The 26,172-nt window shown below is 51.0% G+C and overlaps 11 protein-coding genes across 11 annotated transcripts; 3 read left to right on the top strand and 8 right to left on the bottom strand.

The window, feature by feature from the left end:
• Positions 1 to 551: 551 nt before the first annotated feature.
• On the bottom strand, positions 552 to 1,181 carry BCR37DRAFT_380742 (uncharacterized protein). The gene has a single exon (XM_040869544.1). The coding sequence runs from the start codon at positions 1,022 to 1,024 to the stop codon at positions 848 to 850; it is 177 nt and encodes a 58-aa protein (XP_040724530.1). The 5' UTR covers positions 1,025 to 1,181; the 3' UTR covers positions 552 to 847.
• A 4,627-nt stretch (positions 1,182 to 5,808) lies between these two features.
• BCR37DRAFT_380737 (uncharacterized protein) lies at positions 5,809 to 8,178 on the bottom strand. The gene has a single exon (XM_040869543.1). It carries the CDS (start codon positions 8,125 to 8,127, stop codon positions 5,899 to 5,901), a length of 2,229 nt encoding a protein of 742 aa, XP_040724529.1. The 5' UTR covers positions 8,128 to 8,178; the 3' UTR covers positions 5,809 to 5,898.
• Positions 8,179 to 8,283: 105 nt separating this feature from the next.
• On the bottom strand, positions 8,284 to 9,534 carry BCR37DRAFT_348578 (ribosomal protein S5 domain 2-type protein; the record flags this gene model as incomplete). The annotated part of the gene is made up of 1 exon (XM_040867857.1): positions 8,284 to 9,534. One exon carries the CDS (start codon positions 9,532 to 9,534, stop codon positions 8,284 to 8,286), a length of 1,251 nt encoding a protein of 416 aa, XP_040724528.1.
• Positions 9,535 to 10,610: 1,076 nt separating this feature from the next.
• Positions 10,611 to 11,651, bottom strand: BCR37DRAFT_332012 (uncharacterized protein; the record flags this gene model as incomplete). The annotated part of the gene is made up of 1 exon (XM_040867045.1): positions 10,611 to 11,651. A coding segment is annotated over one exon (1,041 nt), but the record flags the coding sequence as incomplete, so codon positions are not given.
• A 328-nt stretch (positions 11,652 to 11,979) lies between these two features.
• Positions 11,980 to 13,919, top strand: BCR37DRAFT_380733 (major facilitator superfamily domain-containing protein). Its single transcript, XM_040869542.1, has one exon. It carries the CDS (start codon positions 12,118 to 12,120, stop codon positions 13,432 to 13,434), a length of 1,317 nt encoding a protein of 438 aa, XP_040724526.1. The 5' UTR covers positions 11,980 to 12,117; the 3' UTR covers positions 13,435 to 13,919.
• On the bottom strand, positions 13,472 to 14,038 carry BCR37DRAFT_55633 (uncharacterized protein). The gene has a single exon (XM_040872364.1). It carries the CDS (start codon positions 13,858 to 13,860, stop codon positions 13,510 to 13,512), a length of 351 nt encoding a protein of 116 aa, XP_040724525.1. The 5' UTR covers positions 13,861 to 14,038; the 3' UTR covers positions 13,472 to 13,509.
• Positions 13,899 to 14,748, bottom strand: BCR37DRAFT_380731 (uncharacterized protein). Its single transcript, XM_040869541.1, has one exon. The coding sequence runs from the start codon at positions 14,725 to 14,727 to the stop codon at positions 14,218 to 14,220; it is 510 nt and encodes a 169-aa protein (XP_040724524.1). The 5' UTR covers positions 14,728 to 14,748; the 3' UTR covers positions 13,899 to 14,217.
• Positions 14,749 to 18,568: 3,820 nt separating this feature from the next.
• Positions 18,569 to 19,351, bottom strand: BCR37DRAFT_348416 (PHD-zinc-finger like domain-containing protein; the record flags this gene model as incomplete). The annotated part of the gene is made up of 1 exon (XM_040867842.1): positions 18,569 to 19,351. A coding segment is annotated over one exon (783 nt), but the record flags the coding sequence as incomplete, so codon positions are not given.
• Positions 19,352 to 20,290: 939 nt separating this feature from the next.
• Positions 20,291 to 21,120, top strand: BCR37DRAFT_393524 (PQ loop repeat-domain-containing protein; the record flags this gene model as incomplete). Its single annotated transcript, XM_040871319.1, has 2 exons — positions 20,291 to 20,891; positions 20,933 to 21,120. 2 exons carry the CDS (start codon positions 20,291 to 20,293, stop codon positions 21,118 to 21,120), a joined length of 789 nt encoding a protein of 262 aa, XP_040724522.1.
• Positions 20,933 to 22,497, bottom strand: BCR37DRAFT_380726 (type-2 proteins geranylgeranyltransferase subunit beta). Its single transcript, XM_040869540.1, has one exon. It carries the CDS (start codon positions 22,070 to 22,072, stop codon positions 21,128 to 21,130), a length of 945 nt encoding a protein of 314 aa, XP_040724521.1. The 5' UTR covers positions 22,073 to 22,497; the 3' UTR covers positions 20,933 to 21,127.
• On the top strand, positions 22,279 to 26,158 carry BCR37DRAFT_393522 (meiosis protein SPO22/ZIP4 like-domain-containing protein; the record flags this gene model as incomplete). Its single annotated transcript, XM_040871318.1, has 9 exons — positions 22,279 to 22,497; positions 22,548 to 22,799; positions 22,841 to 23,014; positions 23,116 to 23,494; positions 23,532 to 23,797; positions 23,840 to 24,565; positions 24,604 to 25,299; positions 25,337 to 25,471; positions 25,508 to 26,158. The coding sequence occupies 9 exons, from the start codon at positions 22,279 to 22,281 to the stop codon at positions 26,156 to 26,158; spliced, it is 3,498 nt and encodes a 1,165-aa protein (XP_040724520.1).
• Between the last annotated feature and the right edge of the window lie 14 nt (positions 26,159 to 26,172).

Here is a 26,172-nt window from a genome sequence, read left to right as displayed (position 1 = left end):
CCATCCATCCATGACTCAATGGCAAGAGCCCTTCCGGAACTGGTAGAGAGGCAGTGTACGCACATGCACAACTCGGTAAACCGCAGTGGCCATGGTCCCAGCCTCTTTTGACACACTCAAAAAATCAAATCTAATTGTCACACCTTCACAGGTGACAGGTCTTGCATGGCTGGTCCAGCTGCTCCCTAGTACCCATTCTGGCAGGATGGCGTATGCCCATGTCATCACAGACTGCTACAAACTATACTCATATTGCTTGGCGATGATCATGACATGCCGTGTCTTGCAATCCGCTTCACACACAAATCAACAGCAGCAACTATGTTGTCCATATCGAGTGAAGCCCTAGAGCGGGATGGCTCAGCATAGAAACTCACTTGATCGTTAAAGCATGGTCTTTTGCACGCGTGCTCTTCTCGGCTACAACATCGTACGAAGGAGGAGGGGTTTCCTTCTGGGCCGAAGGTTGGGTGCAAATCAGCTTGGTACACATCCATGCACTTGATCCAATGCGGCCAAATAGCAAATCACTAGGAGGATCATCTTGACTGTGTTGAAGATTGACGGCCTGCGTCATCTGAGACATCCATCTTATTTCAGCTCGCAACGCGTAGGACTTTGTTTGAACCTGAGACATTTCAAACACACCTGGGCAGGCTATATTGCCAGGCCAACTGGCAGCCGTCATCACTGACTCGACCATGGCCGTTCGAGGGCGCTGCTATTGCCCTGTGCCGGTCGCCGATCTCTTGACAGGGATGTGCTTGCTAGTGACAGGCAGCTTCTTATGCTCGCTGTATGCTGCTAAGCCTGCTATGCATCTGCTCGTGAAACATCTCCAGATACGTTACTGTCCCAACAAGCGACATTGACTCCAAGGATCCATACTTTTCAACCATTCAACACCACTTGAGCGACGAATGTGCGAGTCTCGACAAAGCCGTGCATTCGCAAAATGACCACAACGCAGCAACTCATCTGAGACACAACTCATATCGGGATGTTCGGCTTTTCCAATGCACATCTCTCGACTTTCACGTCTCTGTCAGTGTAGCTCGCTCCAGTCTACTGTCTACATCCTAGAATCTCTTAGTATCATTAGATTCATTACACGCCAGTGTCTTAGCAAGACGGCAAGCAAGACCACCGCGTGAACCGACATGCTTAAGTTTCCTTTAGAATCTTCTGAGATGTATCATCAGTATACCTTGTCCCTGTCTTCGGATCTACCTTCAGCCGGCAAGTCGCTTCTTGGCACGGCTCGGTATGATCCGAACACGAAGCCATCCGCTCAGACGATCTGGGCTCTAGCATCCTCACTATAGACAATTGCAAGGCAGGGGCATGGCAAGCACATGTCGTATTGTTACGGTAGGCTCTTTGCCCGGGGAATTCTAGCCGTACAAGCAATGACAGGACTTCAGGTGTCAACTTGGCCTCACGTAGCCAACATGCCGGTCAACAACGGGAGGCGTCAATGACACCGGATAGGTCGTACAAGAAATCAATAGATCTATGCGGAGATTGTTGAGGTAGCGTAGCTTGCTATTGCCAGCCATCGTGCCCAGTTCGGAGGATTATTTTTATCGCGGGTAAGCGGAAGTGGACCCCCTGAGACGACGAGATGGGGCAATCAAGCAGATCCCGAAGGATAGAGGAGATGGCAAGGCAGCAGGGGTCTTCATTGGTGTTCTCAGATCGCTGAGATACCTGGAGAGAAGCTTGCGTGAATGTCACGAGCCAAATCATAGATGACCATTGGAGAAGTAGCTGCCGTGCTTCACCACTTCTCAAAATTGAGCATTGCGGCGAATCAAAACACAAAAAGATGAGCGAAGATCAGAAGATGCGTTGAATGTCTGTGAAGGCTTAGTAGAGATGCAGAACTACTATCAGGCATAGGCACATAGCTTATCGACCGAGCTGCATCACTTGGCAGGCCTGTTGAAGCAGATCTCCTAGCGAGTGGCGTTTCTTGTAGCGCCTACTTGATTTTCCTTGGCGAAGCATACCGACCGTGTCTGCCTCATGCGTAGCATGGGCTTGAGCTTGATGGGCCAAAGCTGTCATGACGCGTTCTGCCTCGAGCTTTGTCATCTGTTGCTGTGCTTTGTAGTTTGCCAAGGTAGCTTGCGTTGTTCCCAGGACGTCTGCAATCTTGTCTGCATCGTTCTGAATGCTTTGTTTGGTCATCTCAGCAGTCGCCTACAGCATTAACGTTGCTCAAGGATGCATAGAAACACCTACCAATGCTTCCTCGAAAAGTTCAAAACCAAGGTTTTGACCATGTACTGATTGTCCACCTTCAAGCAAGACTTCTAGCTCCTGTATCTCTGCATTTGCTGTTGCGGTAGCTTTTTCCAAGAGCGTCTCCTTCAAGTGCACAGCTTTTTCTGCCGATGCGTGCTGAAGCTGTTGATGCAGCCGATCTTGTTGCTGTTGCAAAGATTGCTGTTCCTTGGCTGAAGGTTTACCCCTGACGCGTTGGGCAAATTGCTTGAAGAGCCTTGATGTCAGACACTTTGTAAAGAAGGTCGCAAGGGTTCAAACATACTGTGCGTCTAAGCTAGATTCATCGCGCTCGTCGCCAGATGCGCCTTCGACGTTCGAAAGCGTTCGTTTAAGACCCCTAGAGGCACTTCCAGGGGTCTGCTTCTTCTTTGCTTCAGGGCTGGTCAGCAACTCCACAAGGAAGCATGCAAAGAATGCTGCAAGATCTTACACTGAGTTGCAGGCTGCGTCTGTCTCGAGCGCTTCGAGCCAGCCGCTGCTGGAGGCATCCTGGGCGCTAGAAGAGGTAGTGCTGACAGACAGACTTGCAAGTGCAGCGCTTCCAAGAAGGCTTCTTTGGGTCCAAGCGCGCTGAGAGGAAATCAGTGTATGCGTACGCGGAAGCTGGGAGAGCCGTAGACCAATCGCTTGTAGATCTGCACAAGAGGCTCAAGCAGTGACTTGTCGTAGTCGTTGGCAGTTGCAATTGAGCGCGTGATACAAAACTCCCCCCCAGCGACAGAGCAACCGTGTTAATTTACCGACTCCCACGGCAGCGTGCACCTGCGACATCAACTATATGGTCGACCATGATGTCAGAGCTAAGCTACGTCCCTGTCTGGCCTTACAACTGAGCCGCTTGGGAGGCACTCTCTGACTGTGCTTAATGCAGCTCTCTACTACGTAAGAATAAATCGCCAGTATGGTACTCTAAGTCACGCTGCTACACTTGATGATGAACGAGGACGCAAGCCATGTCATTCATGCACCTAGCAAGTCGATTTGCTACATACTTGCAGACAACTCCTGTCATTCTGTAACAACCTCAACTAATGAGCTGTAAAGCTCTTGTTCCTTACCCAGAGCTGCCAAAAGTGTTGACAGACTCGACAGAGTCGACACATACTCAGCCGTTTCATATCAAAGTCACACGGGTCACGCACTTTTATCACTGACTGCCTAGGGAGTCTAGGGATACAAGTTGAATACTACGTATAAGCGGCCAAATCGGGTGAATGTAATCTCCAAGTGAGACATCATGAGGGCATGTCTCATATGGGGCCATCTGACCAGATGATCACGATTCACGAATCACGACTCACGAGAGATGAGAGCTCAACACGGGATGGATGAGCTGAGTCTGCCAAGTCAGTACCGAGTGGCCAGTGACGCTGCCTGGCAGCAACAGTGTCTTCATACGCAGTCTCGCGAGGAGGGCATATGTTACTCTGTGCTTTTGAACGACAACCATGTCACGCTGTACAGACTTGTACCTTGATCGATCAAATGACATTTGCTTGAGCCCGCGATTACAGAGGTGAGGTCACTGTGCGGGAGGCGACTCGCCGGTCCCATACTTACATGCGTGTACGAACTACAGCATAGCTGCATATCATGAGCAAGCTTACGAGACTGCGGACCTAGCCTTCAGCCATCAGCATGGTTTATGTCTTGCCTATCTGTCGACCATCGAAGTCGGCTACATCTGCTAGGCGGGTGTATGGCGGTGCGGGATACACCTCGTGGACGGAACAACCATCTGATGACACTCTCGACCAATTGGTACAGTAGTGACAGTACTCACTCCTCGCATCCGACGTGTGCGCAGAGGAGCTTAAGGCCGCACTAGTGTCTCTGATAGTGACACAAGAGCGCAAGGCGGTGATACCATGGCACCTGATACATTGCACTTCGTCATAGGCTATGTGTCTCTCAAGACCAGTGGAAGCGCTCGATGGGTGATCGCCAGACGGAATGCACGAGTGTCCATCAAGTCTGCTCACGGCTCCTATCAAGGCCTTGATCGTCAAGCCGGTGATTGCAGCATGGGCCTTTCGTCAAAGTTTCGTGAATGACAGTATTCATGAAGTAGATATGACGCTCACCTTGAGCGCATTAGTGAGGGAGCTCAGATTGCAAGATCTCGCATGAACTGTGATATGACTTGTACGCTACCGAGCGAGGAAGACTTGGTTGCGATTGGTGCTTCACGTGTGTTCCAAGCGTCTACAGTACAGTAGTGTTTCAGACTGTACGGTCAGTCAGCGAGAGACCGAGAGTACTCCAGAGTCCAGAGTCCACACAAGCAAGCTGATTTTCCGCTTTGAGACACCCATTTATGGGCTAGCCAATTTTCGCCCATCAGGCTCAGCTCGCCCAGCTCGCCCAGGCCTCGGATCCCGCACTGCTCGCATATTGACAGCAGCTGACCTGCGCGGACCCAAGCCGCTCTCAATCTAGCCCTCACCTGCCAAAGGCGAAGATCAGTGAGTTGACTACAAGCGGCAGTCGGCTCTCGCTGAATCTCTGCGCAGACTCACATACAGGGTAAAACACACAGAGCCACCCATGATTCCATGTGTGTCTCCAATGACTCTCCATCATATACTCATCTTTGACTCTGCGAGGGTCTCAGGCAGTGTGTTTCGAAGTTTGCGAGGTGTCTCGTCTCCGGGTTTACGGATTCGAAGGCAAGACTAGTATTGCCAAGCCTAGGAAGCGGCAAGTTGAGCGGCTCTAGTCCTGACGGCTGCACATGAGCTATCGTCGTCAAGTTTGTCTCGCCGTATACAGGCTTATCCCTCTGATCTTTGCAAGTAATCAGGCTCGGCTGTTCACTATGCACGGCTGCCTGCATGGCGGATACCGGTGCGGGAGTGACACTTTAACTCGCAAAGTAAGGGAATCGTGCACAAGACGCAAGAGAGCTCGCATGAAGACAAGCTCATGATCACCCCACACACTTCTGGTATAAGACCCCTCCATGGCCCATCCCTGGGGACAGGCATCAACGCACTTCAACACAATACAGCAGCAAGCATCACAGCAGCCATGAAGCTTTCCCTCACATCAAAGATCTCTCGCTCGAGAAGGAGTCTTTCCCTGCCACAAGCCATCACAAAGATGCTCCGCAGGAGATCAACCAGTACCATCACCATCTACTTGGATGAATCGCCGAGCTCGACCATCTCTCGCGACGAGTACGTGGTATCGCCCATGATGTTATCCAGTCAACGTCTCAATCCCTACCCTGTCTTCTGAGCTTGAAGCCAACGCTCGCTCAATGCGAAGTTTGATGATGACACGAAAATGACACAAACCTATACCGATCCCTGCTTTTAAAGCACAGCATCCGAGACACCGCACTGCTTGGACAACGCAATTGCCTTTCTTCTCATGTTGCACGGCAGCGCCTGCACCTGACACTTATACCTTCTCCGGTCTCGCCAACCACACGCAGCTGGCCTGCCATTTGATGCATGTCCTGGAGACAATGCAAGATTACGAAGGTTTACGACCCACACCTTGTAGCCACAGTAGTTGCTTCAAAGCTTCTACAGGACAGTACATATGAATATGAATTCAAACCATTTACTACATATTCATTTCCACCCATGAAATGCATATTTAAACGCCAATAATTGGCATGCCGTTGAGTTCTGAAAAGTACCAAAGATCAGTGGCTGCTTGATCGGTAAAGTTGAAAGCGCCAGTACTAGCATTGTTAGGCCAGCCAGTCATCATATTGAAGGGAACAAAATCAGAGCCGGCACCTTGCTGCTGGTCCGACGCACCTAGCTGCGGCTGAAGGACAGACCCTGGTTGTGCGGTGCCGTCATATAGTCCTTGCTGATGTATCATGAGCTGTGCACTTTCCGATATGGGCGGCGACAGGTAAGAGCCGGGTTGTCTGTCTGATGGTTGACCGGAAGCGAAGCTAGAACGGTCTGAGGTTTGGACAGGTGCCGGTGTATATACTGTGCGGTCAGCACCACACATTTGGGGCTGCATCGTGACATTCCGCTGATTGGGATCCTTATGCATGCCGAGAATATCGAAGAGAGAATCTGTAGCATTGACCTCCGCTGCTGTGTTATACCAATGCACGATCTGCTTTGTCTTGCCAATCAACAGTGCAGTGATGTGTGATCGCGGTGCAGACCCATCCGGCACAAACAGCCCGCGTTCTACCAGTTCTGCATAGTGTTGAACTTGGCCGTCATTGATGCCAAGATGGCGCTGCACCTTTGCAAGAGCGACGAGCGCCGAATGGGGCTTGAAGGCAAAGAACGCTGGGTAGGCGGCGAGATTGGAGATGCGATTGATGGTGTCGATGACATTTTCGAGAGCGTTGCAAATGTGCTGCATCGACAAGAGAAGTTGCGTACGATCTGAACCAGCCTCTTGCGGGTTGCGCACTCCAAAGATATAGCCTTCATGCAATGTCAACGTCAGCATACCTGTGCAAATTTGCAGCATAGGATGAGTCGCATCGACGAGTTCCGCCTGGAACTCAACAATGCGTTGCTGAAAGGAGCGGACAATGGCCGGCGTCAGACAGTCGATACACTCAAAGATTTCTCGGCCGATACGTGGTACCACCGTCAGCTTTGCACAAATGCGGTCATGCTTATTGCTTGCTTCGAGTCGCGCCTTGCACGTTGAATGCCAGCTATTCCAGGGTACACGTTCTGGTTGCCTCTTTGATGCGAGCATCATACAGCTGAGAGTCATGAATACGCCCATGAATGTGCGCTCATACTCCAGATCGTCCCAGGCATCTTCGCGAACCCGCGTCGTCGGTGTGTGCATACCCAAGTCGAGCGTCAGCTCGTATGCTATCAGAGCGAAAGTCATGCTCACGTGCGGTGCCCCAGCACTGAAGCTGAACCGCTCGTTTGCGAGCAACATGGCCTGCAAGACGTCAAGCTTACGGGAACCTTGAATATAGTATTCATTCAGAATCTTGCGCTTGCATTGCGAGACGAGCTCCAAGTAAAGCTCCTTGGAGTCTTCTTGTGCACCAACAGCGACAGCACACATAGCGACCAGTGGGCGACAGCGACGAACGTCTGCAAAGCTGATCTTTTCCGGAATCGCAAGCGCTCCGTAAGAAGCAATCTGACCGTACCGTGCGCGATCAAAGAATGCCTGAGCTTGGCTTTGCGTGATCAAACCGTTGTTGATGAACTCACTTACACCCTGATTGGCTTCAGACGCAGGTACCGACTGGCCGCTAAACGTAGCTCCCAGTCCATTCTCGTGCTGCGCAGGAGGCTGCGATGCAACTGAGCCATCATACGCTGGGAGGCTCGGCAATCCGAGACCAGGACTTGTATTTTGGACTCCAGCTTTTGGAACCGGTAGATGAATGGGCACTTCGGCTCGAGCATTGCTCGTTGTGGTATACAGCGGTGAAGCAGAGCTCTGAAATGGTTGGTTGAAGGGCAATATAGCTGGACGTATCGACGAAGCGCTACTCCCCGAGACCCGCTCTCTTTGTAGCTGATTGATGGTTTCTTGCAAGTTTCTGATAGTCTCCTCATAGTGCGCCGCCTTCGCGTCCATCTTGCGCTTTGGCTTACGCTGACTGACAGCTTCGATGCATTCTTGCTTCGAGGAAGTACAGCGCAAACACGAGGCCTCTTCATCTTTATAGCGACACTTGACTTTGAGCCTTCTGCATCGTCCACAGGCGACACGTCCTGGCTGTGCGCCCTTATCTTTGCGGCCGCGATCCGGCTTCGGCGACTGGCTCTCGGGATTTGAGTGGTCTTCGTCGACGCTCATACTTGAGTCATGGTCTTGCTCATCCATAGCTGTCTGCTCCCGGAATTGCATCTGTTGAGCAGCCATGACGATGTTGAGGCTTGTGTGATGCTGAAGCTTGCAATTTCGTCGGTGAAAGAGGAGGCCGACGAGCGGTCCCCGGGCGATGAACAAAATCTCAGGTGCTGACGTACGTACACTGCAACTGGATGCAATAGATCAATGCTCAGGCTAGGCCTCGACTTATGCTTCTACATAGAAATCCTCCTCAATGACCAGACCTTGCTTCTCGTCGTTGTGCACAGAGAGCACTCGCACGTCGTGCTTCTTCCAGAGTGCAGCCACTGCTCCTTCTGCTTCTTCACCATCCACAATAGCAAAGACTGCATCAAACCCACCAGCACCAGGCACACCGTCGCAGACCACTCCTTGAATGTGCAACGTAGCATCCAGCAAAGATGTCTGCGTGTCTGGCTCAACGTCCACATCAGCTGCATTACCCATTTCCTTCATCAATCCTCGAACACTTCTGCAAACTTCGCGAATCGCGTCTTGTTCATTTGCCATGTACGTTTTGTCGCCTGCCAAACTTTCCATGAGCAGCTCATTTGCAATGGCGAGAGATGGCCACAATGCCAATGCAGACTCGGAAGCCAAAATCTTCTTGACCATACCGGGAGTACTGCTCCCTTGGGCTACATCACCCATCATCAGCCGCAATCCTGGTCGTAGCTTGACTTTCTCCAACGTCATGGGCCAGCGTTCATCTGCGAGATCTGCCAACCTGGCCGCATCAGATGCTGCATCCTGCTGAAGTAGTGAAGCTGGGAATCTTGTATAGATGCAACTCCCAAAACAAGCACTTGCAACGTCAAAGCCACTACCTACTTTACCCTGTGCAGCACAATGTGCAATTTGGGCTAGATTGTGGATAGTCCAGCGGCTTGAGTCGTCCAGTGTCTTTGTCTGGGCACTTGAATCAGCCAGAAGCATATATAGCGCCCCAACAAGTGCAGTCATGAGTGCAGCAGACGAGCCAAGCCCGGTCTTGGGCGTTTGTGAAATGGATGTATCGAAATCTTGGAAGCGTCTGGGATTCTCGACTTGTTGCGAATAGTACTCATTATCTGCATTGATTTCAATGTCAAGATGTGTAAATGACGTTCTCTGAGAGCTAGCATGGCTGTAAGAAAGGACAGTAGTGAGTGCTTCACGAACGAATGCATTATCGCCATCGCTCTTCTCTGAGTAGGTCAAGACATTCTTGAGAGCATCGTACTTGTAGATCCAGATAGCCCTCTCAAATTGTGGAGACGTCACTACGATTGTTCTGTCATCCAGCTCACTAGCTTTGGGATCTTGTGTTGCTGTCACGGTTACGTAGATGCGAGCAGATAGAGACAGGACGAGCCCTTGCTGTACGGGGTCCAGGACCAAGTACCCGCCTGCAAGTAGAACCTTTCCAGGAGCACTGCAGGTCACAGTATTCGACATACCAGCTAGATCAAGAGCGATGTTGACGAATTCTACAAGCAGTCCACAGCTGTCAGCTGATATGGTTGTCAGCAGTAGCAAAATATTCTCGAGATGGACACAAGGTCATAAGCTGCGCTCTGCTATGATGACGACGAAAAATATAAAAGGCCTTGAATAGGCGTTTACAGCTCACTTTGTCGAGAGGCAAGCCGTGTAGAGCGCCTACCAAGTCGCTCGCCACTACCACCGCTACTCGCTGAACCATTCGATTCCTGCGATGCTCGTCGACGTCGTGGTGAGCGACGCGGACTCTGAGCTCGCTCTGTAGCAGATTCGCTAATGGAAACAGGTCGAAGACGTTCATCTGGCAACACTGCCGCTTCAGTCGACGTACGTGTTGGCGTACAAGGCCGTTCTGTGGCTGTTTCTGGTTGCGATGCTTGCGTCGGTGTAGCAGCTGGAACAGACACTGATGCGAGTCGTGTCAGCATCAATAGACCTTCCGTCACACGCGCTTGGACTTGCGAAAGGACACGAATGCGTTCTTCAACCGTTCGACGTGTACTGCCTTCCATTGCTGCAATCTGCTCATCCGTCAAGGTCGGAATGGCCGCCGTTGTTGCAAGACCTTCGGGAAGACCCAGACCTGCGCCAAAGAGCGGAATGATCGGAGGTGCTCGCGTCCCATCTGGCATCCTGAACTCAGAAGGAGCAGAAGCCGTTGATGGACCTTGACTAGACGCGGCAGAAGCATCTGCGCGTCGCTCAGCAGCAGCCTGAGCAGGATTCGCATCCGTTGTCACGGGGAGCAATGCCCAGCCTGGAGGTAACTGGAATCCAGCAGGCAAAGGCACTGCATTGCCACCAAATCCACGCGGATATTGAACTGCAGGTCCTGGTGCAGGTGCTGCAATTGGCGCGTTGGGACCAACTGGAGGGTTACCAAGACCCGGTGGAGCAGCAATAGGTGCGGCGCCTGCTGGACGGGGTGGGCCTGGTAAGTGCTGATTGGCGCGATTTTGACCAGCGACTGCAGCACCTGCTGGTGCGGAAGTTGAAGCAGCCGATTCTTCGAGGACAGGGCGACGGCAAAGTGGACAACTTTGCTGGCGTTCCAACCAACTCCTCAAACACCTGAAATGCAAGATATGGTTGCAAGGTAGCTTTTTGGGTTTATCGAGCGGGGAGCGTGCTGGCTCTCCTTCTTCTGAGGGTTGGGAGGCGTGCAGCATGTCGTCGCGGCAAACAATACAAGTGGGGTCTCCGAGTGCTTCAAGTTCTGCAGGCGTTGCATCTGGATAGCGTGTGTCCATGTCGCGCGTCGCTTGTCTGAAGCGAAGGAAGTTGCGACACTTTGTGGTGAATGACCGCAATGTGACATACAAATCGCGAACGATGTGCAGTGGCAGTCCATAGAACGTGAAGACTGTCGCAAAGAAGGCAATGTAGGTGACCAGTTTGAAGAAGTCGGCGAGCAGGTCGAGATAGAAGACATACGTCTGCTTGTTGTCCCACTGCTCATGCATACGACTTTCAATGAGGTTGAGGATGTACTTGCCGGCGACAGAGAGGATGATTGACCCGAGGATGGTGAATTCGAATGCAAATAGAATCATGGCATTCGGCCCATACCTGAAGATGTCATCCAGTGCTGATTTGGCCATAAAGAAGTCAACAGCCAAGAGCGAGCCGATGATAGTGCACATGCGAACATGAAACTTCTTGGAGACGCCCTCTGTCGTTTGCTCCATGAAGTCCACACGATCGTGGGCGAGCCAATGGAATATCTTGACAAAGATGAGTGTTGTAAAATAGAGGAGGAAGCGACTATCAAATTCCTCCCTGAAGATGGTCATAGCGAGGCACGATTCAGTGACGGCGTACCAAGATCGTTCGTAGAGATGCTCTACTTCAATTGCACGCAGCCTGCCAAAGCAAAGATGCTGCAGTAGCTTACCAAACATGAGCGTTGCCACAAAGAACATGTTTGCAAGAACGATGGAGCATGCTGAGGACTGGGAGAGGTAGACACAGGCTGCGTAGAAGTTTGGACGCTCTTGGAAGGCATGAACGACGACGGAGACGGCGAGAGTTGTGCTCAGCACGCCATAGGGCACCCAGCGGCTCATGACCATGCCTCTCCCGTCTGAGCTCTTCGTAGCCCGGCACAGGGCGTGTCAATGACAGAAGTATCTCAGGTATTGGCTTCAGCTGCTGCGGTTGCTTTCTGGTGACGTTGCGAGTTTCTGGCAGAGTGCACGTGCTGCCGGCTCCACCCTTTCTCCACTGCGGGCTGTCAGATCTCAACCGTGAAGTGGATCGTCGCCCTGGTCGACGGAAAAGCAGCGTAAAGCGCCTTTCAACTGGAAGCAAAGCCCGGGCCAGCAGAAGCTTGAGGACACGTCGTCTGAATATATTCGCCCAGCTCCCATCCTTGTCGTGACTATAGACCACACGACCACTAGACATGGCGGGTACTAAGCGGACGGCCATCGATGAGAAGGCCATGTAAGGGAGCCCTTCTCTGAATGACACGAGCTAACAAGCAACAGCGTCAGGACAGTCTTCATCGCTCTGCTCCTCGACATCCTTGCTTTCACTATGATTCTCCCTCTCTTCCCCGAGATGATCAACTTCTACCGCTCTCGCGAGGTAGATAGTGCAGGGCCCTCGACCCTTGGTTTTGTGCTCCAACAGCTCAACACCCTCAAACGCCAGGTCAGCCAGTATGCTGTTGTCTCGCCTCGCTTTGACACGATTCTCCTCGGTGGCATGGTTGGTTCTCTCTTCTCCTTCTTGCAATTCATCGCTTCCCCCATCATTGGTAAGATGTCGGACAGCAAAGGCAGACGCTACACGCTGCTTGCAACTATGTGGGGAAATATTCTCTCCACCTTCATCTGGGTCTTTGCATCCAGTTTTTCGACCTTCTTGCTTGCGCGTGTTGTCGGTGGATTGAGCGAGGGCAACGTGCAGCTCTCTATTGCCATCATGTCAGATGTGACAAGCGACGCGAACCGCTCAAAGGCACTCGCATTAGTCGGTATCGCCTTTTCAGTTGGCTTCACTGTCGGTCCAGCCATCGGTGCCTTCATGACACGCTACAATGCAAGCGGTATCTCTGTCGGTGGCGGTGTGTTCAACCCGTTTTCGGTTGCTGCAGGATTATGTCTGCTCCTGCTGGTCGTTGAGACTATTTTCCTTTACGCCTACCTACCAGAGACGAACGTGGTCAAGGACAAGAAAGAAACACCAGGTGCTACAACCGAACTCAAGAACCTCGCTGTCTCTGCCGACCCGCAGGTGACTGCCCGTCGGCTCAAAAACGCTTCCATTGCACACTTTGCACACCTATTCCTCTTCTCCGGCATGGAATTTTCCCTCACGTTCCTCACGTTTGAGCTTTTCAGCTACTCGGCAGCACAGAATGGTCGCCTCCTCGGATTCATTGGCATCTTTGCAAGTTTGATCCAAGGCGGCTACATTCGACGCAAAAAGTCGCTTGAACCACTCAACGACCTCTCCCTCGCCAACCAAGGTGTTACAACGTGTCTCCTCTCCTTCATCCTCCTCGCAGCCGTTACGACGAAACGTCCAGCATTGCTATGGGCAGGCGGTGCCTGTCTCGCTTTCACCTCTGCAACCGTGGTCAACTGCCTCACTGCCTACTGCTCCAAAATCTGCGATCCAGCCACCCGAGGCTCTCAAATGGGACAATTTAGATCTTGGGGTCAACTGGGTCGTAGCATGGGACCTATCTTGATCTGTGGCATGTATTGGTTTTTGGGCAAGACAACAACGTATAGTGTCATGGCGGTGTTGTATGCGGTCTTCTTTGCTTACTTTGGTGGTGTCGTCAAGGGCTATGAGAGGACCTTGTCCAATGCCAATAAGTCTGGCGCCAAGAAAGTTCAGTGAATATACTGCTCGAGACTGTAAAACAGAAATCTCACAAAAGTCATAGCCTAAACCATCATTGAATACAGCTTTGATTTATGACTTGCCGACGTGAGCTTGAACTGCTTGTGACCATTGATCCAGTTCTGCTACTAGTGCTTCCAGCTCAGTGACGCGTTTGCATACTTCATCAATTGACGCAATGTACGTTTCAATTTTAAGCCGCTCTGCTCGAAGGACTTTGGCATCACCACCAAGCAGTCCTTCAGCAGCATCATTCATTGCATGTAGAGACTGGACCTTTTCTTGATTCTGTGCAGTTAAAGCGTCAAGCTGTGTTTGAGCCTCAGTTGGAGTGGAAGAGTCGGTCTCGAGGACGTGCTTTTCTGCATAAAGCGAGAGAGCTTGCCGAATGACCTGATGAGTAGCCTTTTGTGAGCTGGCCATCGCAGGGAAAAGATAAAACAAGAAGAGGACCAAGAAAGCTCTTGACTATGAAGCGTATGATAAGATTTGCTCGAGGTCGTCACTTCGCCTGGCAACCAAGCCTGATGAAGACTTCAGATGCCACCAACCTTCAACACGGCATAAAGACACGCCTGTATCACAGGCCTTGCAGTAGACCAGAGGCGGATGATGTAGTCAAGATGCCTTCAGTACTGTTGCCCAAGATCAGAAAAAGCTGGCGGCCTCAAGCAGCTCATTCGAGGAGGACATGTTTTGGGCGAGCCAATTTGCCAACCGCTGCAAATAATCATTCAGGATGAACAGTCCAGTAGTGATTGCGCTGCAGAGCGTAATGTTTCATTCTCCAGCAGGCAGCGGACCGACAGGAGCCGAAGGCAGATCACCTTGCCGCCGGGCGTCGCTCTCCAACCCAGTCATAGCATCATCCTCTCCCTGGCCCTGCTGTTGTCGCTGGAGAAACGCTTCTTGCTGCCAGATCGGCACATCGCTTCCAAGTCCCTGCACAAGACTATCTGACCGCATGGCACTCGCTGGCGTTACCCGCAAAATTTGCCCATAAACTTCCGCTTGATCCATGTTGTCCAACGCAGCAGCAGCATCGACAGCTTCTTCAAATTCGATATGCGCAACACGGCTATTTGTCTTGTTGCCATGCGCCAGTTCTAGTCGTTGAGCGCGCACTAGCGCGTCTTCAGCATTCGTGGTATTCGTGTCGCTCAAGTCTTCCGTGTACTCGACTTCAACAATCTCACCAAATGGCAGGAACATGGCATGAAGAACATCCTTTGTGATGGACGGATGCACATTGTCTATCCGCACCGTCGTTTGCGTACGCGGCGCCGTCATGTACACAAAGGCTTAAGCTAGTAGCTGCGAGTCTGCGACAGCCAGCATTTAAGCTGAGGCTATCATCAGATGGCACGACAAAATTCCGGGCTGAATCTGCAGCTTGAGGGGTTGCCTTCTTCATTACCTACTATAATGACTAGCAGTCGATGAATACTTCCAGTACTCAAGTTCTACAATGTATAAGCCAGCGGTATAGCCAATCGACATGATCGTTGGCTTCAAGTCGTTGAGCCACGATGAATTTCTAGCCTGAAGCTGAAGATGTCGACTGCAAATTTACCCGCATGCGTTAATCTGCGTCTGCTGATACGTCAGTCCTTCATCCAGAAAGTCTAGCCTTCTAAAGAGATGCGGACAGCTATCACCATGTGTACAGCTTCTGCAATGTAGAAGTTCAATACGGTCACCACAACGTGCGTCGCGTGCTGCAGCAAATGTAACACTTGGCACGCCGCGGACCTTGCCGTAATGGTTCACTTTCCTGCTGCCGGGCTACTGAGGCTAAGATAGCGCTTCATTTCTCTAGAGTACACCGGCGAAAGACGGCTGACTTGCATGGAACAACGAGCTGCGACCACACCAAGACAACAGGGCGACTGATGCCGAATCATTGCTGATACCTACTGCTCAGTGTTTCGCACTGCGTCATCTTTGCTTATCTCGGCTGTCCAGAAGCCGTATCGAGTCGCGTGTAAGACCATTGATCTAGCCAGTCTCTCATGCTACAGGCTTGGTAGAGAACCAGATATTCAGGGGCTCAATGTTGCCAGCTAACACATGTTCTTGGAGAAGCATGACTGATGCCAATACGAAATTCTGTGCTCGTGAACTCAGCCTCAGTCATCTGCTGGCTTAGAAAGGGCTGCTTTCCCTGTCCCTCTTCCGTCCAGCAGGATCTTCTGGTGCTCGCGACTGTTCTATTCCGCAAGCGAGCAAGACACACAAGGTAAGTAATTGTCCAGTGACACTCTGCTGCTAGCAGGTGTGCGCGCAATGCGATGAAGAAGCAGAAGATTAATTCATCCAGGCGAAACTTCAAACCGCGTCATGAAGCTTCTGAGGCCTTACTCGCTTTTCCTTGTCAGCTGGTTAATCGAGGTGCAAGGGCAAGCAACAAAATGCAAGGAGTCTTTCATATACACGCGTGCTAAACTTGGTGGTCGTTTATCTGCTGACTGTGACGAGTCGCAATCCTGTACCTTCTCAAATGGCTGTTCGATCCGCGGACCAATCCCGAACTTGTTGAAATGTTTCAAGCAGGCGCCGGATGGTTCATGTTTCTGTAAATGTTACTAGTACTTACTACAGCGGCCATCTTCCGCCCGACACGACATCTGACTAGTGACACCTCAATACACTTCGACGTGCTCTTCGATCTACAATCTCTACTCAATGCAAGGTCCTTTACTAGACAGCTGCAGTATGGTTTACCTTTGCAAGCTTGTCCTCCGTATACCATTAGCCCAATTTTAAATCCTTTTCAACTTCGCCTCATCTGGTGCACCCTGCCGTAGTCCGCTTGTCCACATTGCGCGACCCAGCAGCTGAGTAAGAACATCATCTACCAAACTTTCAATCATAGCCAATACAGTAGCAAGACTCTCCTATTTTCCCATCTGCAGCCGGTCGGTCTCTTTGAGGATCGCTAGCTGGTCGCAGACCTCAGGAGACCTAGGAATGTGCGAAACGCCATATCGTCGGCCTCTCGCTGAGACATTCCTGGATTTTGGATCACAACCCAGGAGCAATAAGAGATGAGAATGACTATTACTCAGGTATTGTAAATACGACGAGCACGCTTGCTTGGGCGAGTCGGCGTCTCTGGCATTCCCGCGACAGCAAGATCCACCTCATTCAGCGTTGCAGCCTCAGCTTGCTCGGGCTCAAGAGCCTCTTCAACTTTCCGCTTCTGTCCACTCGCCGTTATTTCAGACTCGCTTGCCACGACCCGTTTCGCTAGTCTTGCTGCTCTAGGCGACGTGTCAAGCGCAACTGGGTCGGCTTCGATAGCCGCACCCAAAGGCAAACCCGAAGGACTCGATACTTCCGTCAAGCCAGAGGAAGCCGGTACTTCTGCGCTCATCGCAGCCAGCTTTTGTCGTGCTTCAAGTGCTGCTACAGCTTCAGCGACGGCTGCAGCAATCTTGGGATCCGAAACACGACCATGCGCTGATGTCAAGCGTCGTCCAGATCGACTCGTTGAGTCAGGTGCAGGTGTACTGATCGACGCTACTGGAGTCGCAACGGCAGCAGGAAGCCTTCTGCGATGACTCGTCGGTCCCACAGTTAGTGGCGCAGGTGTCAATGCCAGCGTCACTTCATAATTTGGATCATAAAAAGGTGAATTGGGATTCTTGATGCAACGCGAATGATGACCATCGCAACGAGTCTTTTTCGTTTTACATGGAGCACAAGCTCGACTCCCGGTCAAAGGTCGTGACAGTGGCGTAGCGGGCCTGCTGCGTGACTTTGGCGCTGAACGAGGACGGTTAGGTGAAGGTCGAGGTGGATCGTCCTTCAGATTGACGGAGAGTGTTCGTTTGCGAGGTTTCGCGTGTTCTGCACTTGCTGGACGTATTGCTTTGAGTCTTTGCTGTAAGTCTGCTGCTTGTAGGATGGGGCGCGCTGGTGAGGCAGTTGGGACAACGGGCGCGGACGCCCATTGTTCGCGCTGCTGTTGGACAATGCTAAAGATGGCCGGTAACTCTGGTAACTGCAATGCAGGTCTGACTGTCCGTTCAGACGACTGTGCTTCGGCTGTTGACAGAGAGCTTTGCAGTTCGACTTTCCGCTCGTTATATTCTTCGTCCGTGTAGCCATCCTTGATCTTCTCGACAAAGTCATCCTCCACTTCAGACAAGGGCGATGCTTCCCTGTTGGCCCAATTCCAAGGACGTTCCTCGTAGATGTGCAGACCGTGCGGCTGGTACTCCTCGTCAAACACCGTTGCAGTCAAACTCTCTGGATTGATTTGCAGCACACGCTCACTCTGCCGTGCCTTATCAAGAATAGCATGACTCGCTTCCTGCAGCCGTAAGAAGGTCTTGTACTCCCTCGTAGCGGTGGGAAAGGCGTCGAGCAAACCACTCATCATTGAATTGAAATCCGTCTCAAACATGGCAACAGACAAATAATGCGTTTCCTCTACTTTGCGGCATAGCTTGGGCCAAGTGATTGCAAATGGAATGCGCTCTTCAACAAGCGGCACGGTCTTTGCTAGTGTTGACTGTATATCTGCTTCTTCCAGCGCTTCGAGCACGCGATGCAGAATCTGTTGCAAGGGCAGATAGAGCATCTCAATCAAACCATCGCGCATCTCGCAAATTTCGCGCTTCAGATTCTCGCGTTCAGCCAAGTTATCCAGGGCAGGCCTGTGAAATTGCTCAAACTCTTGCAAGAGGCGATTGGCAAAGCCAAGCTTATTCTTCTTCTCGTCAGCATTCAGCTTTGTTGTTGTGTGATCTTCAGATTGGATCTGCAAACGCTTCAGTAAAGATGCACCGCGTCTGGAACGTCGCTTGAGTGACCAGTACTTGCACATCTCAGCAATATAATCAGCCTTATTCTTGATGCGAAATTTTTGCATATACTGCAAGATCTCCTTGAAGACGATAGCAGGAATAACGGCCGCTTGCTTGGATCGCTTCAGAGAAATTGTGAACTTGCCGCCACCGCGAGGAATGACACCCGAAGCGGCACCCGATACATATTCGTCTTGACCTTGATTCATAAAGTATTGCTGAGCAGCATGTAAGGATGCTGGTACATCCACCTCTGCACGATACCAATCAGGCAGGTGCTTGTCGCAAAACGTCTTGCCAAGGCCCGTTGGATTTTGTGGGTTGTGTTGAAGGAACAACTTTGCGCGACGGGCACAAGTAACGTGGAAGGAAGCATAGCAGGCTTTGTGGCTACACTGAATGCATGCACCCACTTTGAGCTTGCAGATGTAGCAGTTGAGCTTCCAGCGTGAGCTTGGTATGTTGTTGACGCCCTCGATGGGTTCCATGAAGACAGGGTTGCCTACAGCTACTTCAGGGATCCAATTCGTGCAGAGGAGATGAGCCCAGTGTAGATCTGAAGTTTGCTTGAATGCACCTTGCTTTGCAGGACAAAACAGGCAGCTAACGGGATCAATAGGTGAGGCGAAACATTTGCGGCACAACCACTGACCTTCTGGGATATAAGGAACGCCGTAGCACTCTTGGTGAACAGCAAGGTTGCAGCCGTCGCAAAAAACGATGGCATTGGTGTTTTCACATTCTCCATCATCACAGATGGAGCACTTTGCATCCTCCGAGGCATGGTCATCTTGGCGCTTCTTTTCTGGCTTCGGGATACGCCTTTCAAGTGCCGCCCATTCCTTTTCAATCTTGGTGAGGGTGATTTCAAAGATTTCTCGTGAGATGGAATCGCCTTCACGTAGACGTCGGCGGACATTGTAAGCTTCAAGCCAAAAGTCGTCTTGCTCGTCCATATCATATTCAACGCGATCGCTCAAATCGGTTTCTGGCAGGTCGAGTGTTCGTACATACGCTTCACTTGGGCGCTCGACAGGTTTGTCTGCCTGATAACCAAATGCAATCGCATTACTATTCAGCTGAATTCTGTTGTCGCGCATGGATGTCTCTAGGATGCGAAATGAAGGCTTGTTGAGCACGCCAATAGCAAATCCATCTTCTTTGCGCAGTCGCTCAAACTTTTCTTCCACAGTGACTTCGCTGCGTAGGAAACGGTCAGAGGGCGCCGTGTGGATGCTGCCTCGTTGACTGCGCACACTCGGCGCTGGGGGTGTAGCGATTGGCAACTCATCCATGAGTGCTGGATCAATCGCGATCGACTCTGACGGAGGTACTCCAGACTGACTGGTTGTTGTGAAGCGACCATTCGTCATGGCTGTGGCTGGTCCATCCATACCCATTGGCGTGAGCTGATCAGCGACTGCAGCGGCAGCGAGATCTGGCGCAAGTTGACCGAATGCCAGGAAATCATCGCGCCTTGAGTCTGTAGTGTCGACAGAAGCGACAGAGCCACTTGTCGGCGGCGACTGTGTGCCGGTCGCTTGATTGTGGCCATTAGCAATGTCATGTGGCACTTCGCGAATTGAGTTTTGTCGCGAGTGCAGCGGGTAGGGTGGAAGCTGAGATGGCTGCCTTGAGTGATGACGAATAGCCTGTGTTGCCTGCCTGACGAGAGTCAGGGCGACAGATGTTTGGAGTGATGGGTGGTACTCGAGGAAGCTACGCTCTTCTCGCGGAATATGTGAGCGGTCGCCATCTTCCTTGAGAGACTGCCTGCTGCGTCTTGCCGCGACAGACTGTGCCATACCCTGATTTCACACACTCTCGCCCTCTCCCACAGCTGCCGACACTGACTTGGTTCTTGTTTAGTGTGTTTTGTGCTCGTCGCGCTGAACTGGACGCGACGAGTGCACGTGTCTGATTTCTGGAGCCAACTCAGCCAAGGACAAATTGGACTTGAACTTGCACCTCCTCTGTACACTCCTCCGTCTGCCCACAGTGGCCTAGCTTAGTCTCTCTCTTATATCTTATCTCTATTCATGGGCGGCTATGACATAGTCAGCGGCATCCTCGGCTGGACCTACTTCGCCGCATGGTCAGTCAGCTTCTACCCACAAGTCCTCCTCAACTTCCAGCGCAAATCAGTCACAGGTGTCTCCATAGACTACCTCTGGCTGAATGTCGCTGGCTTTTGTTGCTACTCGTCTTTTTGTGTCATGTTCCTCGCGTCAGATGACATCAAAGATGCATACAAACAGCGCAATCCAGGGTCTAGCGGTGCGCTTGTTCGCATCAACGATGCAGTCTTTGCATTGCATGCTCTTGTCATTTCATCCATCACGCTCAGTCAAGCCTACCTCTGGGGCTACAAGAAGGATCGCGATCAGCACACAAGTACTATTTGTCGCGGATTCTTGACGGGTGTGATCGTTTCTGCCATTTCTCTTATTTCCATTGCTCAGATGACAGACAAGCTCGAGTGGATAGATGTCCTCTATGGACTCTCCTACTGCAAGCTACTAGTCACCGTGTACAAGTACATGCCGCAACTCTACCTAAATTTCGAACGGAAGAGCACTCGAGGCTTTTCAATTGTCAATGTACTCCTCGACTTTACTGGTGGAGCGTTGTCGTCTCTACGTATGTTGGCTTCTGCTTCTCTTTTGTTCGCTAACAAGTAGAACTCGTCCTTGATTCAGCTGTCTCTGGAGATTGGTCCGCCATCACGGGCGATATCGTCAAGTTTGGTCTCGGCCTCCTATCCATGTTCTTTGATACGTTGTTGATGCTGCAACACTACTGCGTCTACGGCGAAAATCCATTTGCCGACGAAGATGAAGATGCTCCATTGCTACCAGATCCACGCTAGTCCTTCATCACAAGCCCATTTGGCGAATCACCGAGACTGGCATGCAGAAGCGTGGGTCAATGGCTTCTAGGCCATCATAGCCTAATAGACTCAATCCCGTCAACCCAAAACAAGTATGATTGATGTCTGGTACGTCACCAGGCCGATCACTCATACCACCAATCTGCTCATCTTGCGTGGATAAGATGAAGGCGCGTAATTTCTGCTTGTCAATCCAGTCGACGCGATCTAGCATGGCGAGGGCGGAGAGAACCCACCAGGAGTAACAAACATCTTCCAATTTCTCTGGGCGTCCATTGAGACCACCATTCTTGAGCTGTCTCAGAGAAAGCCACCAAGCCGTCCGGTTCTGATCAATACTCTCAAGCTTGCCAAGCAGTGATAAAGTCCCAAGACTGGTGAAGGCGTGTGAGGCATGAGATTCCGCACCGGGCACCATGCCAAAGCCACCATCAAAGTTGCGACACTGAAGGACATATGCAGCGAGTGCTTCTCTATTGAGTTTATCGAGTTTGCCAAGGAGGACAAGACATTGCGTGGCTGCGTAGTTGATGCGCATGTCAACTTCACCCCATACATCCCCTTGTATCGCGCCAGAGGGAAGTTGTAGCTTTGAAATATAGTCACCTGTATGCTCAGCATCGACAAGATGAAGAGCACCTTGCATGGCTAATATCTGAACAGCATGTAGTGTGCAGACAACGTGAGAATCATGACCTGGCGCTGACCCAAAGCCACCATCTGGCTGGCGACACGCCAAGATCTCCTTAATGATTTCGTCTCTGGGAAGTAGATTAGGCCTTCCAAGCAGATGAGCAGCAATCAGGGCCCAGTAGATGCCATTGATGCGGATATATTGTGTGATGAGTGCTTCGAGACAATTTGGATCGAGCCGATAGAGGCGACGAATGAAGCTGATGTGCTTCTTGCGTAGGATGGAGCCATCCAACATACTATATCAAAGTGTTCTATAGAGCTCTGGAGCTGTAAGCAAGCGTCAGGCAAATTAGCACAGGTGATGGACAATGGTCGTAGTTGTCCGTTTGCAGCACACGACAATCTCGCAACAAACAAACTGCTCCGACCAAGGCCCTCGGTGTTGTTCATTAGGACAAAGGGTCCTCTTCTGGCTAAGCTGGATAGCAGATATAGCTGAGTATGAGTCTCAAATACTTTGAAAAGGTGCTACCATCCTCGTATCATTACCTTTCCGGATCAGTCTTTTCAATATACAATCAGCCCGTCCTTGCCAGTGCCATCTTTACTCAAGCCCTCAGGTCTAAGACGAAGCAGAATGATAGACTACTACTCGCTCGACAGTTTAGAGAAAGCTTCCTTCGAAGTGGCATCTTTGGCGGCATGTCGAAGGCCATCAATGTGAGTACCAACTACATGCAAGCCACATGACTAGACTGATACTTCACTAGTCATTACAAGAGCTGCACAAGGTCATGCCTTCGGAGCTGAAAGAACCCGTGAAGCCGATGCACGACAATACACAGAGCATATCAGACCTCCATGCGCAAGGCAGTAGCTTTCTCGCTCAAGTCTACGATGGTGAGCGCGGTGCCAATATCCAGACGGCGCTACAGACCATTTCACCGAGACTTGGACACTATGCGGTTGATCTGGTGTATGGTGGCATCTACTCTGACACGAGCGCGTTGTCGCTCGAAGCTGTATATTCTCAATCAATGAGACGATGGTGACTGACGGATAGGCTTGCGTCTGCATGTTCACGTATAACTTGGCAGTAGATACGCCGAAGCAGGCGATCGGACATATAGAGTCTTCACTGCGACATGGAGCGACAAAGGATGACCTGCTGGAGGTAGGAAAGATGGTGCGTCTCATTGCAGAGATGTACGACGTCAAGCTGAAGCACTGGATGGAGGTATGCACGCTCTCAGTGGGTGAGTATATCGCTGACTGTAGGTCATGGACGCTGTCGAGTCCGGGAGGACGCTTTCTGCAACACCCTACGACATCACCTAGTCACACACAATCATGGTACAGACAACCTTGGCAGACGCGTACTTGCGCATAGCAAACGACGATGATCTTTCGAGTGATGGACTCAACCCACAGACAACGTCCAGCGACAAGCAATCAGACGTGGAGAGGAAGACTGCTCAGCTGCGCGACACATGCATGAAGCTGCTCAAGGCGCTCCAATCCAAGCTCTCCTTCCAAGTCATGGCAGCACAACTCGAGACACTCCCTGCACAACTCGAACGTCATATCGCTTTGCAGACGAAGCTCAAGAAATACCTGTTTCCCGAAGACTTTGACAGTATCGGCACTGAACTCTGGAATCTTGCACACCGTGTCTCCAAGCGCGCAGCAAGCCACGATCAAGCTACCTTATGTCACTGTATGATCATGTATTCGTCACTTGCCACTGACCACAGTACGCTACGCTGCCTTGCTCATGATTGAGCTCGGTCGTTCCTCCGCCAAGGATCTCGGCGGTACAACCAGATTACTTGGCGTGTGTCTCAAAGCTGCGACGCACTGTCAAGCCTCTGGTGTACCTGCGCTGGCACAGAAGGTCGTTGCGAAAGCTTCTATGTTGCAGTCTGCACTGATGAGTCCTGCGATGCGCAAGATGGAGGGATACAGCGCAGTCAAAACCGCTGAGCTTTCTGTGGATCTGTTTGTCACGCGCTACAAGCTGGTATGACCTACAAAGCGTGTATGTGAAAGGCTGACAGACAAGGAAAGAGCACAGAAGAACTTTGATGTCGCAGAGTTTGCGTTGCGTCAGGCGATCAGCGCATCAGAGTTAGCACGGATTGATACAACAAAGTCACTGAGCGTGGCAGAGACCTCCTTCGATCTGGGAACTGAGTGTTTAAGAAGCAATGAACTCGACAAGGCCATTGATTGGCTCTCAGAAACTCACAAAATGATCATATCACAGGAAGAAGAGATGTATGCGGATCTACAAGTCTGCACTATGGAAAACTTGGCGCGCGCTCATCTTCGACGCAACAAGGATGATGACCTGCAGCGTGTACAGATCTTGCTCGACCAAGCGCATGAACATTACCCTGTCGCGTCCTGGCTCTACTGCTTGAAGCTGGAGTTTCTGGCTGTTCGCCACGAAACCAATGAAGCGTTTACCGAAACACTGAATAGCATGATTCGCGTCGTGCAGCTGAATGGAAAGGTCTTCAACGCCATCATGCACAAGATTCATGACTTGCATACGCGAGATATGACTGCGGCTATTCAAGCACTCGATTATCTCATGCCCAAAATTGTCGACACTGGTGAGGTTGAGTGGTTGGAACGCGCTCTCGTAACTCGCATCTGGATCGCTACACAAGTGCCTGAAGACAAGCACTCTGCTGTTCTTGTGACTCTGCAGGATATGCTTGCTCGACTGGAACAGCAATTGACGAGACCTCTGAGCGCAAAAGCCGAGCACGCATGCCTTACAGTGAGTCGTGCTTGTGTGAAAAGCATTGCTGACGATAGTTCCTGTGGAAGACATGCGAGAGCCTTTTTGAGCGCAAGCTATACGCTGCGGCTATGGCGTGGTGTGCGCTTGGTCAAGCAAGCATCTTCAAAACAGTCAGCGATGTGACAAAATCTCGCTTCTTGCGCAAGACTGCAAGTTGTTACCTCGAGCAAGGAGACTACACTAATGCGCTTGCAACCTTGCAACGACTCCCCGCATCTGCATTTGCAACACCAATGACGCGCTACCTTTTGTTTCGTGTTCAACTAAACATGAATGACACTCAAGCGCTCGTTGAGAACCTGAATAAACTCGTGCAGTGTCACAGCTTTGACGTTGCCATCTTGTTTCACTGCGCCAAAGCTGCTGAGCAGATTGGTAACCAAAGGGTTCTCTTAATCATCTTTGAGAAGATTCGCGACCTGGGCAAGCAATCTGAAATGGTCAGAAAGCCAGCGCTATTGCGTAGTATTGTTCGATTGCTGACTGTTCGCCTTGATGCAGAGCCACAGGAGCCCGCTGATGTGCTCAAAGTACTCGATCAATTCCAGGTCGTTGCTTCCATGGTCAAAACTCCAGAGGCATGCATCGCCAATAACTTCAACACGAAAGAGCTGGGATGGTTTTCGCTGGCTGCTCACAATCTTGCAGTCAAAAACATCAAGAACTGGAGTCTCGAGCACTTGACTCAACTCCTGGCGGCCTGTCAAACGGTTGGTACTGTGAAGTGTGATATTGTGCTGATTTTAGATTCTTGAGGCTTACACGCCGTCACCGGATCCACATGTCAATCAAGACGTTGCAGCTCGTCTTGCATTGTGTTCTTATCTGTCTGTCTGTGCTTACTATTTTGCTTCAAGGAGCGAGCAGGATGAAGTCAAAAAGGTATTTATTGCGGCTGCCCACGCTGACTAACATCAGATGGCCTTCTCGCAAAGTATGTGCAAGCAGTCCTCCGTATTTCGTCACGCCCTTGTCCGATGGCAAGCAGCAGATACAAAGGCCCAGCTACCAGATGATTTATGCACAAAGATGGCAACGATCTTGATCTTTGAGTTTGAAGCCCGAATCTATGTGCAAGACTGGCATGAGCTGTCCTCTTTGATTGAACTGGCGAATAAATATGGTATTGCGCAGCAAACACTCGCAGCGATGGCTGATTTGACGTTATCAAGTCGCATGCCAACTGAAACGATGCTCAAGATACTTGACGGAGTATCACAAGCTACTTTAAATTCTCCTGCGATGGACATCAAGAGAGTGGCCAAGTGGTACAGAGTGCTCTTTACTACTGTTCTGAAGCATGATCAGAGCACTGGCCTTCAGTATGCAAGCAAACTGCTGAAGGTGATCCGATCTCATGCATCAACGTATCCATCTGATGAGATACATTGGCTTGCTGGCAAAGCATTCAATCACGCAGTAGATCTCCATGTGGCAGGCCAGACGGATGCTTGCCACAGCTGGTGCGATGTTGCGCTGAGCCTTGCCAATCTGACGAATGACGAGACGCTCAAAGAAACGATCCAGCAGAATTTCCAGCAGCTGCTCAATACAGGCGGCGATACATAGATTGAAAATACATA

Source organism: Protomyces lactucae-debilis, assembly GCF_002105105.1.
Source record: "Protomyces lactucae-debilis strain 12-1054 chromosome Unknown BCR37scaffold_12, whole genome shotgun sequence".
NCBI classification, from domain to species: Eukaryota; Fungi; Ascomycota; class Taphrinomycetes; order Taphrinales; family Protomycetaceae; genus Protomyces; species Protomyces lactucae-debilis.
Note: the sequence above shows the minus strand (reverse complement) of the source record. Positions and strands in the feature narration are given on the sequence as shown.